Source organism: Triticum dicoccoides, chromosome 2A (genome assembly GCF_002162155.2).
Source record: "Triticum dicoccoides isolate Atlit2015 ecotype Zavitan chromosome 2A, WEW_v2.0, whole genome shotgun sequence".
NCBI classification, from domain to species: Eukaryota; Viridiplantae; Streptophyta; class Magnoliopsida; order Poales; family Poaceae; genus Triticum; species Triticum dicoccoides.
Genome location: NC_041382.1, coordinates 784700640 through 784713498, shown reverse-complemented (window position 1 = coordinate 784713498; position 12859 = coordinate 784700640). Strand labels below are relative to the sequence as shown.

At 48.2% G+C, this 12859-nt stretch overlaps 1 protein-coding gene across 1 annotated transcript; it reads right to left on the bottom strand.

Annotated features, from left to right (window-relative positions):
* Positions 1–2817: 2817 nt before the first annotated feature.
* LOC119357306 (probable fucosyltransferase 7) lies at positions 2818–5138 on the bottom strand. The gene is made up of 2 exons (XM_037624304.1): positions 4898–5138; positions 2818–4616 (listed from the first exon to the last, which is right to left on the bottom strand). The coding sequence occupies exons 1-2, from the start codon at positions 5040–5042 to the stop codon at positions 3115–3117; spliced, it is 1647 nt and encodes a 548-aa protein (XP_037480201.1). The 5' UTR covers positions 5043–5138; the 3' UTR covers positions 2818–3114.
* Between the last annotated feature and the right edge of the window lie 7721 nt (positions 5139–12859).

Here is a 12859-nt window from a genome sequence, read left to right as displayed (position 1 = left end):
GTCTCGGTCATGTCTACATAGTTCTCAAACCCGTAGGGTCCGCACACTTAAAGTTCGGTGACGATCGGTATTATGAGTTTTTGTGTTTTGATGTACCGAAGATAGTTTGGAATCCCGGATATGATCACGGACATGACTAAGAGTCTCAAAATGGTCGAGACGTAAAGATCGATATATTGGACGACTATATTCGGACACCGGAAGTGTTCCGGATGATTTCGGAGAAAACCGAAGTGCCGGAAGGTTACCGGAACCCTCTCGGAAGAAATAGTGGGCCTTATGCGCCTTAGCGGAGAGAGAGAGGGCTGGCCTAGGGCAGGCCGTGCGCCCCTCCCACTCTGGTCCGAATTGGACTAGGAGAGGGCGGGGGGGCTTTCCTTCTCCCTCTTCTCCTTCCTTTCCCCGTCCTAGTAGGAGTAGGACTCCCCTAGGAGTAGGAAAGCGGGGAGTCCTACTCCTACTAGGAGGAGGACTCCTCCTCCTGGCGCGCCTACAGGGGCCGGCCGGCCTCCCCCTTACTCCTTTATATACGGCGGCAGGGGGCACCTCTAGACGCACAAGTTGATCTGTTGATCTCTCCCAGCCGTGTGCGGTGCCCCCCTCCATCATAATCCACCTCGATCATATCGTAGAGGTGCTTAGGCGAAGCCCTGTGTCGGTAGCATCATCGTCACCGTCATCACGCCGTCGTGCTGACGAAACTCTCCCGTGAAGCTCTGATAGATCGGAGTTCGTGGGACGTCATTGAGCTGAACGTGTGCTCAACTCGGAGGTGCTGTGCGTTCGGTACTTGGATCGGTCGGATCGTGAAGACGTACGACTACATCAACCACGTTGTGCTAACGCTTCCGCTTTCGATCTATGAGGGTACGTGGACACACTTTCTCCTCTAGTTGCTATGCATCACCATGATCCTGTGTGTGCGTAGAATTTTCTTGAAATTACGACGTTCCCCAACAAGAAAACATACGCGGTTTAGTATAGTAACTATTATGACTGTTATACGGAGCTCAGAAACTCACCGTAGTGTTTATTTTATGGTTTTTATGATTTGGATCGACCAGGAAATTAGTTTCAACTTAGTCTTTGTTTCTTCTTCTAGAATACGCACTAGCGTGCGTATCATACATTAAAGAAGGAGAAAAGGTAAAGAGCCCCATCCACCAATGGTCAAAGTTTACATGTGGTTACAATTGTTAATAGCAACCCTACCACTGCCACACATGGCCGGCCGGAACCTAGCTACTCGCGCCATCCCACCTAGCAAGCACTGAGAGGAAAGTTGCCATGTCGTGTCTAAACATCCTAGCCTGAGCCCATGCTTTGCCCTCGGCCTCAATGCTAACAATGACCGTTGTCGTCGATGGAGAGGCGCCGTGAAAACGATCTTGTTTTTATGCTTCCAGAGCTCCCATAGGCACAGAGAGATCATGGTGGTGACAACCCTCTACCGAATCCCGATAGACGAGCACGTTGTGAACCATTCGACGATCGAGTCCTCTTGGCCTGGTGCCCAACCTGGCTTGCCAAGTGCCGCGAGCACGGCGCCCCACACCATTCGGGCAAAAACACAAGTTAGCATGATGTGATTGATCGTCTTCATATCCTGATCACAGAAGGGGCAAGCCGCCTGGTGGGGAAGCCCTCGCCGCGCTAACCTGTCCGACGTCCAGCACCGATCCCGGGCTACCAACCAGTTGAAGAAGTGACATTGTAGGGGAGCTTTGGACTTCCACGCAAGAGTAGCGTAGGTTGCCCTCTCGAGGCCTCAGAAATTTGCCACATAAGCCGATCTGGCAGAGTACTGCCCAGTTTCCTCCCAAGCCCATCTGATTGTCTCTGGCGAGTCTGGCGTTAGCTGAACCACAGCCGTCGCCGACGAAAGAGCTAGGTACTCCTGAAGGGTGGCCTCGTCCACATCCCGTCCAATGCTCCCAGCCCAGCTACCATCAGCAAGCGCCTGCGCGACAGTCATAGTCCTCCTCGATCTGATGATTCATACACAATGTAAGTTGCAGTGGATGGCAACTTTGTTTTTTTAGTGAGAGGCGACATTCAGGACCATGGTCCACCTGGCTCGGTGCCGTTCGATTAATACTGCTTTCATGGCGATACGCGCCAGCTTATCACTCAAACTTCAAAGGTTAAGCTAATTCTAGAAGGGACGAGGCCTACACCCTTTCTTTTTTGTATCTATGTGGGCCCAAGCAGGTGCCCCAATGCTGCTTCCCCTCCTGGTTGTCCCATACAAATAAACCAATTAGTATTTTTGGTTATTTATTTATAGAATGGCTACAGTGTACGCATGGGACATCGATGTTTCTATGTGTGTTCATGTTATTTTTTCATGCAAAAGGATACTTTTGCGTTCTTATAAGAAAAGAACTCTTGTGCTGTCAAAAAAAAGAAAGATTTCATGTGCTTTCACATAACCATCTCTATCCTTTTGTTGCTACGATTTTATTTTTCAAGAAATTATTCAAAAGATATAGATGACCCAAATAACCATGTTGATGCACTGACATGTAAAAAAACAAAAACAATGATGTTGCACATAACAAGGCAATACAAAATGTTGAACAGTGCTGACCACATGGAGAAAACTACATGCACCGATACAAAGTTTCTATTTTATTCCCTATGACACTCGCCATGCAGTAGGTTTATTAGGAACACTAGAGCTATTAAACAATGGTTGATGATTCTTGTTATGAAATATTATGGGCGTTAGGCACAAATCCCCAAACATGATGTGAGCCGATGTACAACACTGAGTATAGTTGCGGCTGATCCATGTTCCAAGCAACATTACTGTTTTTCAGTTACAATTATTTAAAACTGACGAAACCCATTAGATTTGCGTCGTGACTCTTACTCGATGAGAGTTGCAACTAATTCTCGATCAATCGAGAACTAGTCGCTTCATTATTTTTTCCCGCAAAAAAAAAGGCCAAACTAGAAAACAAACATAGAGAAAATTCTTATACGACCCATTTGTGGACCAACCAACACGGCAAATCAGAGAGGAAACTAGGATGATTGCCCCCAAGACCAAGAGGCCATGATGAAGCTACGATGAGGCTGCCAAATTGAGGGAAGGCCAGCTGAGCTGAGTTACTCCACCAACTGAACGCCATACGATACATCCTCGCACTGCCGGATGTACGGGACCAGCTTGCCGTTGTCGCTGTCTCCCCTGGTCCGGCAGTCATAATGCGGCGCCTTCATGAAGCAGGGCTCGATGGTGGAGGCGAGACGACACGGCGGATAGGGGACCTTCCCGTCGACGGGGAGCATGAGCACCCAGGGCCTCAGCCCGGCCAGCCCCTGGCTGACGTAGCCGAACGTGGATTGGGCGGACGTGACGACCACGTCCGAAAAGCTGAGCAACACTATCTCAGCCAACGCCTTCTGGTTGTGCTGCCGCTTCTCCGAGTGCTGCGTGCCCAGGTGCGTCGGCTGGAACACGCTCACAGCGCCCCCTCCCGCCGCGCCGTGCTCGTAGTACAGGCTGCTGAGCTTGTCGTAGTAGTCCCCGTTCAGCGACACCACGAGCACGGCCTTGCGTTTCGTCTGCTCCTGCTCCTGCTCCTGGTGGTGGTCAGAGGCAGAGCTCGGGAGAGTAGCGTTCTCGACGGCGGGCAGGAGGCTCTCGCGGCTCGCGCACGAGATGATCTGCTTGTAGCGTTCGTCGGCGGAGATGCGCGCATACTTGAACTCGCGCACCTGGACGCCCACCCGCTCCTCCGCCGGAGCGAGGTACGAGCTGTAGTACCGCGTCGCCATGCCCCACACTGTGTTGCTCGGGTGGAACAGGTACCGCCCGAGGTGGTGGAACACGGTGTCGCGGCGCGGGAACAGCCGGACCAGCTCTTCCTCGTACCGCCGGAGGAAGAAGAGGCCCGGCACGACGTAGTTGTCGGAGCGGAGCACGAGCCATCGCACGCCACGCAGCGTCTCCTGTCCGTCGTCGCAGAAGAAGCGCCGATCGTCCGGCTTGTAATCTGTCTGTAGGTGCACGTACAGCCACGGCGCCGGCGGGTCCCTGGACCCCTCGCCACGGCCCAGCGCGTTGCCGAGGCTCTCCCGGGTCCGGACGTTGAGCCCCTTGATGCCCTGGATGGGAAAGCCTTCCTCCGGGAGCACCCAGGTGGTGTTGGAGCCCGGGAACGGCTCGCAGAACATGTCATTGAGGTCGTCGGCGGGGTGGTGGACAAGGAGGACACGGTCAGTGAGCAGCGCGTAGAGGAAAGCGGAGGCGGTGGAGAGGATGCGGTTGCCGAGTCCCTCTACGGGGATCCAGATGATGTAGCTGCACTCGGTGTCGGAGCTGCTGGTACTGTTCGATGACGCATGTCCATCCATGGCCTCGCGCAGGCGGGCGACGGCGCGCGAGTAGGCCGGTGTGCCAGGCCCGCAGAGCTGGTGGAGGGACTCGTAGCGTCGGAGGCGCGAGACGAGGTGCGATGACAGGTTGTGGAGCGACGGCTGGCGGTAGAGCGAGGCGCGGTAGCGGCTGAGGCAGGAGCGGTCATCGAAGTCCGGCGAGAGGAGGCCGCCGAGGAGCGGATCCGCGGTCGCGGAGGGGCCGGCACGGCCTAGGCCTTGTTGGTACACTACATATAGTTCAACCATGTTGATTATTTGACTTGGTATTCCCTCCGTTTTAAAATATAATGCATTCTCGGTTTCAGCTTTCAACTTTGATCATAATTTAACCAACAAGACCGACTATGGCGGGAGCAAAAATTATACCCGCCATAGTCGGTCTCCTTAATTAAATTTATGATTAAAATTGAACCTCGAAAAATGCGGGCGTACTATATTTTAAAACGAAGGAAGTATATATACTGATAATTTCTCTGTAGAGTCTAGTGCAAGATGAAGCTGTACGTACCAGCTTTTAAGAGTGGACGGCATCCGGGCGAGACCCGCGTGGCCATGAAGAGCACGGCAGCCAGGCTCACCGCGACCACTACTAGCACAATCGGACGAACGGCGCCGGACGAGTGCCGCTGAGTGGATGGCTTGCCGCCCTCCATCTTGAGTTTACTACTAGGCTAGGCAGCCAAGCGCTAGCTATATATGCTTGAACAAGCGTGATATATCTTTGCATATCCGCATGCATTTCTCTTCTTTTTGGCCCTCCTTGTTCCACGTCCTGCTTACATACAGTACACTACATATATACTACTCCACTAGGAAGGAGTAGCCACGAAGAAAAGCACATGCGTTGACCTCGACTTGTGTGTGCCCTCATGGTCATGGACGGGATGAGGAGCGCGGGGTTAAAGTGGCAAGTATGATCCTACTACAAGTTAGAGCGAGCTGACCAAATCAAGCACCACCACCAATTCCGCGCTGGATCGGAGACCTTAATTACGCGCTCAATATAATGCACATCGATCGGACGGCGGTCGCAACATGCATGTGCCGCTGGGCTGATAGAGCTATACACGACTGGCAGCGTGCAAGCGACGGTTGTGCAAATGCTGCGTATTTTCAGGTCAGCCAGGAAAATTTGGCGCGGCGTGAGTAAGAAATTCCATTTGCTTTGCACTATTGTGCATAGATTAATTTGTCAAGGTAATCGAAAAGAAACAGTCTAGCAAAATCGTGTGTTGCAATGTTAGAATTGAGCACACAAAAAAAACATGGCCAATGTGTTAGATGAGAGCACAGAACCATGAGTACCATTACCATTCCATGCTCTTCTTACTCTCAATTCGAAATGAAAGTGAATTATGAGATTTAGGCAACTGCTAGCCCGTACACTGAATATTAATTTTTATGTAAGAATATGGTACATGTAGTCTCAAGCAGAATTAACAGTAGCTTCGTACTACATTTTACAAAACCTGGAGTGGCACACCATTAATTTGGTATATTATTTTACACAGAACTTCGAGAACTGCCATTTTCCAACCTTCAAAACTGGATTGCACCCCATGTGCAGCCAAGACTTGTGGTTCCACATTTGCACAAAACACTAATCATGTCATAGAGGCAAAATCTTGTCAGCCATCTGACTGACAGAGTGTCGTTGGCCTTGAAATTTCCCATTTCCAAGCATGAAATTATTGGATTAATTACTAACAAAGGAGTTGGAAGAAACTGTCGAAGGTATCACCTGCAGATACAGGCCAGATGCTAAACACTGAGAAGTAGCTGGTGCAACTGCTGATTTAGAGTCAGACCGCCTAACATTCATAAAGAACTTTAAACATTCTTAGGATTTTCCCTGTAGAAACATATTGGTATGCATAAAGACATGAGGTGGAGCAAAAGTTGAGCTGCTAAGACAGGCTTAATGACAGGAAGTAACTCATAGGAAAAATGGTAATATAGAACTTGTTGGATCTTGGCCAGTGGTAAACGTCCGTTTATGTTGTTTGTGATAGGCCTTAGATCGGAGTAGGCTAGTAAATCCGGTGAACCTACCTTCTTTAGGTGCGGATGAGCTCGATCCAGCGCCGGCCATGGTGGTGTGGTGACGGTGGCGATGTGGATAGAGATGGCGGTGGTGGTGTGCTTCCCGTGAGCGCCGCGCTAACCGTAGATCGGAAGGGAGTGTCGGTGGGGATTGTGGCAGCGATTAACCTCGTAAGTCGTGCCCTGGCCCCCACCTCTATTTATATAGCACGGGTCACAGGGGCCCACCAACCATGGTTTGGTTGGGCGCCCCCGATCAGGGCGCGAGTCAAGGGCCTGTTCGACCCGTTGGGTTCGAATGGGATAGAGATCAACCTAACATTCTCCCCCTTGATCTCAACTTTACTTTTAACTTTATACTTTCTAGTTTATTTGTGTCATCACATATTGGTACATAGAGCATGTTTCATCGTCACAACTTAATTGCCGTTAGAATCATACAGCTACAACATACGTTATGTTCAGAAGCAAATTCTGTTCCTTTTGGACCTATCCAGAAATCATAAGGCTTTTCCTTAAACCCATGTCGGCTAAGTGTTCCGTGAACACATTGGGTGGTAAGCCTTTCATTAGCGGATCCGCAAGCATATCCTTTGTCCTTACATGCTCGAGACTTATAGTTTGATCCTGGATTTTATCTTACACAACATAATACCTTATCTCTATTGTTTTGGCAGCATTACTCGACTTCTTGTTGTGAGCGTAAAATACTGCGGGTTGGTTATCGCAATACATCTTTTGTGGTTTGTGAATAAAATCTACCACTTTCAAGTCGGGTACAAATTTCTTTAGCCATATCGCCTGCCCCGTGGCTTCGAAGCATGGTATGAATTCTGCATACATCATGGATGATGCAACTATCAACTGTTTGGAGATTTTCCATGAAATAGCTCCCCTAGCGAGAGTGAAGACGTATCCTGACGTGGATTTTCTATCATCTCTGTCCCCCCGCAAAATCTGCGTCTGAATACCCTTTTATCTCTAGGGAATCACTTCTCCTGTATATTAGCATGTAGTCCTTCGTGCCTTGCGCATAACGCAATGCTTTCTTTACCATCTTCCAGTGCTCCATGCCTGGATTCTCTTGATATCTATCGAGTACCCCGGTGATAAAAGCTAAGTCAGGGCGAGTGCACATTTGTGCATACTGTAAGCTGCCAACTGCCGAAGCATATGGTACTGCTTTCATTTTGATCGATCTCGTACTGGTTCTTGGGACATTGGAATTTCCCAAAACTATAGCCCTTGAATATAGGAGCAGGTGTGGCTCTACTCGCATGCATATTATACTTTTTAAGAACCTTTTCTAAATATGCTTTCTGCGATAGTCCTAAGACTCAATTGTTTCTATCTCGGTGAATTTCTATGCCCAAAACATATGATGCTTCACCAAGATCTGTTATGTCAAAATTTGAGGATAAGTATTTCTTTGTTTCTTGTAGTAGATAACATCACTGCTAGCAAGCAGGATATCATGTACATACAAGATTAGGAAAATATATTTCCCATTTTTAAACTTTGTATAAATGCAATTATCCTCAATATTTTCTTTAAATCCAAAACTTTTAATCATTTGATTAAACTTTAGATACCACTGCCGAGAGGCTTGTCTTAATCCATAAATGGATTTCTTCAGCTGGCATCCCATATTTTCCTTGCCTTCCATGATAAAACCCTTGGGTTGTTTCATGTAGACCTTTTCTTTTAAATCACCATTCAGAAACGTCGTCTTAACATCCATTTGAATGGATGTAACTCTAAATCAAAATGAGTAACTAATGCCATTATGATTCTGAAGGAATCCTTACATGAGACGGGAGAAAATGTCTCATTGTAATATATCCCTTCTCTTTGTGTAAATCCTTTTGCCACGAGTCGTGCTTTATACTTTTCTATATTCCCTTTAGAGTCATACTTAATTTTATAGACCCATTTAAAACCTACTATTTTGGCTCCTTTAGGAATTTCCTTTAAGTCCCAAACATCTTTGGAACTCATCGATTTCATCTCGTCTTCCATTGCCTTCATCCACTTCTATGAATGAGAGCTTCTCATGGCTTCTTCATATGAGGTGGGATCTTTTTCCATATGAACCATTTCTGTGTTATAAACTTTAAAGTCAATAGAAATACCTGACTTTCTTGGTCTTGTGGACCTTCTAAGGGCCTCAGTTTCTGGCACATTCTGTGCCTCAACTTCTGGTACTTCTTCTAAAATTTTCTGTTGCACCTCCCTTTCATGCTCAACAACGGGTTTAGTCGGCTCCTGACGGACAGGTTCCGGGTCTGCTCCCATAGTTGTCATGGGTGGAGTTGCAACTGGTAGTATGAAAAAATGGCTCCTGAATCATCGGATTAGGTGCATGCACCCTCTTCTCCTCAAGATCAATTTTCCGAGCTACCAAGTTCCCCCTCATCATTTTGTCCTCAAAGAAGATTGCATGTCTCATTTCTACAAACTTTGTATATCTGTCTGGCAGTATAAACAAAAACCTTTTGATCTATCTGGATAGACAATGAAGTGGCAACTTACTGTTTTGGGATCTAACTTTGCAATGTTTGGATTAAACATTTTGGCCTCAACAGGGCACCCCCACACCCTGAAGTGATGTAGGGAGGGCACCCTTCCTGTCCATAGCTCGTACGGTGTTTTGGGCACCGACTTGCTTGGTACTCTATTGAGAATGTGAATGGCAGTTTCAAGCGCCTCCATCCATAATCCCAATGGCAAGTTGGAATAACTCATCATGCTGCGCACCATATCCATAAGTGTACGGTTGCGCCTTTCAGCTACTCCATTTTGCTGAGGTTCATCCGGCATTGAATACTGGGCAACTATGCCAGTATCCTGTAAGAACTTTGCAAAAGGTCCATGGACTTGGCCATATGGAGTGTGCCGACCGTAGTACTCTCCCCCACGGTCGAACCTTACTATCTTTATTCTTTTATCATGCTGATTTTCAACTTCAGCTTTGAATATTTTAAATTTATCCAACGCTTCAGATCTTTCTTTGATTGTATAAATATAACCATAGCGAGAGTAATCATCTGTGAATGTTATGAACGAGTAATATCCATCCACACTTTTCACCGGAAATGGTCCACAAATGTCAGTGTGGATGATTTCTAGTGTGCTTGTGCTATAGATTGCACCTTTTTTGATTTGTCTTATATACTTTCCTTTAATGCAATCTACACATTGTTCTAAGTCTGAGAATTCTAACTGTGGAAGAATTTCACTTTTGACTAATCTTTCTATTCTCCCCTTCGAAATATGGCCCAAGCGACAGTGCCATAATTTTGATGAGTCGAATGTTCTCTTTCTTTTCTTTTGTTCTTTATTCGACGCGGAAACATGTTCATTCACATTGCATACAGAATGCACCTTTTCACGAAGTGATAACAAATAAAGCTCATCATGTAGTAAAGCATTACCCACATAAGCATTATTATACCATATGGCACACTTGGCATGCCCAAAATAACACTCATAATTTTCTTTGTCCAAACATGAAATGCTAATTAAGTTTCTATTACATGAAGGAACATAAATAACATCTCTATGTAGAAGCTTGAATCCATCAGCTAACTCCAAGGAGATGTCGCCGACAGCTTCAACTTCCTCTTTTATTCCATTGGCTACTTCAATTCCTCCTTCTCTTCTTAGCGTAGTCCGGGTCGAATGGAATCCCTGTAAACAATTTGCAACATGAACAGTTGCCCCTGAGTCAATCCACCAAGTAGATTTCGAAAACTGTGTGTAGAAGGATTCATTAACTAAGGAAACAATGTTGTTACCTTGCTTTGCCATTAAGGACTTCAGCCAAACAGGGCAGTCTTTCTTGTAATGCCCGGTCTGCTTACAGTGGAGACAAGTGTCTTTGTCCACTGGGAAAGACTGTTGCTGACGTTGATGCTGATAGGGAGCTTTTCCTTGTGGCTTTGAAGGAGAACTTTTGTTGTTTTGATTGTAGTTCTTTTTCTTGTGACCCTTCACATTGTTGAGTGTACCACCATGTGAGGCTTTTAGTCTGTCCTCTTCTTGGACACACATTGCAATTGTCTTTTCAATGTCCCATGTTCCAGGTGACTGTCGGTGTACAAAAAGAGGGGTACACTTTTTTTACCCCTATAACTGTGCACAGGCAGTCTGAGCCACGGGCACCACCATACTGAGCAAGGCAAGGGAGGTGAGCCAAGGTAAGACCGAAGCCCAGGAGAAGCAGAACGACACCAAGACCAAGACCACAAAAAGCAAAGGGGACGAAGCGGACCCCCTGGCAAGATCCTTGCCGGGAGGCGGTTTTAGCAAACCCGGCAAGACCCTTGCCGTGGCAGCTCACCCCACACCTACGGAGTGAGTCACCCTTGAGTCCACTGCCCCCATGGGGCAAGGATTCGGGAGACATCCCCGTGGTGGCATACAGATCTTTATGAAGACATTCGAGATCACATACACCCCTCTGAAGATGATGATCCTTGACGGGATCCCAGCCAAGGAGGACCACAAGGCCCCCAGCAAGAGCCTTTCCGGGGATGACAGCTGGCGCCACGGCAAGATCCTTGCCGGGGCCCCGGCAAGGCCCTTGCCAAGGACACCCGTTGGGCCACCATCAGGCCCACGCCAGACAAACCTTCACCGCCGTTTGCACGCAGGTGCCGACCCAACCAGCTGGCCAGGCACCTGCGTGGCGGCATGCAGGTCTTCGTGGAGACCCACCACTACGCCACCTTAGCTGCCTGCCTGCCTACATGGAACCGCAGGCGCCGCTGGCCAGGGCGCGTGTCGACGCGAGAGAGAGCGGCGACGGACGAGACAGGGCTCTCCCCCGTCCCCGATAAAGCAAGGACACCTGGGCTAGACGCATTAAATGCACCTTGTCATGTAATGCGAGGGATAACCACGCATCACTGCTCCCTTTCCACCTCCTGGTGCTACTGTGGCAACCCCTTGTCCTATAAAAGGAGGCCCGAGGCGACCAGGAGGAGGATTCGGATTTTTGGAGCTCCTCACGCCCCATAGCTAGCTCAAGAACACAGATATACAATCCACCAAAGCAGGAGTAGGGTTTTCCGCATCCCCACGGCCCGAACCTGGATAAACAAACCGTGTGCTATCTGTTTGATCCGCTCTTCTCACGACCCCGCGCCCCGCAACCGTAGTAGGGATTCTTGTGATCCCATAGGTGTCGTTCATCACCAACATCTTTGGCGCGCCAGGTAGGGGGCGCAGTTGTGAGAATCGGCTCTAGCAGTTAGCCCGGCACTCCTTCATCTTCGTGACCCTTGAAGAAGAAAGGAGGCTGGTGTTGGAAATATACCTAGAGGCAATAATAAAAGGATTATTATTATATTTCCTTGTTCATGATAATTGTCTTTTATTCATGCTATAATTATGTTATCTGGAAATCATAATACATGTGTGAATAAATAGACACCAACATGTCCCTAGTAAGCCTCTAGTTGACTAGCTTGTTGATCAACAGATAGTCATGGTTTCCTGACTATGGACATTGGATGTCATTGATAATGAGATCACATCATTAGGAGAATGATGTGATGGACAAGACCCAATCCTAAACATAGCACAAGATCGTATAGTTCGTTTGCTAGAGTTTTTCCAATGTCAAGTATCTCTTCCTTAGACCATGAGATCGTGTAACTCCCGGATACCGTAGGAGTGCTTTGGGTGTGCCAAACGTCACAACGTAACTGGGTGACTATAAAGGTATACTACGGGTATCTCCGAAAGTGTCTGTTGGGTTGACACGGATCAAGACTGGGATTTGTCACTCCGTATGACGGAGAGGTATCTCTGGGCCCACTCGGTAATGCATCATCATAATGAGCTCAAAGTGACCAAGTGTCTGGTCACGGGATCATGCATTACGGTACGAGTAAAGTGACTTGCCGGTAATGAGATTGAACGAGGTATTGGGATACCGACGATCGAATCTCGGGCAAGTAATGTACCGATTGACAAAGGGAATTGTATACGGGGTTGCTTGAATCCTCGACATCGTGGTTCATCCGATGAGATCATCGAGGAGCATGTGGGAGCCAACATGGGTATCCAGATCCCGCTGTTGGTTATTGACGGGAGAGCCGTCTCGGTCATGTCTACATGTCTCCCGAACCCGTAGGGTCTACACACTTCAGGTTCGGTGACGCTAGGGTCGTAGGGATATGAATGTGCATTAACCCGAAAGTTGTTCGGAGTCCAGGATGAGATCCCGGATGTCATGAGGAGTTCCGGAATGGTCCGGAGGTAAAGAATTATATATAGGAAGTGCTATTTCGGCCATCGGGACAAGTTTCGGAGTCACCGGTATTGTACCGGGACCACCGGAAGGGTCCCGGGGGTCCATCGGGTGGGGCCACCTATCCCGGAGGGCCCCATGGGCTGAAGTGGGAGGGGAACCAGCCCC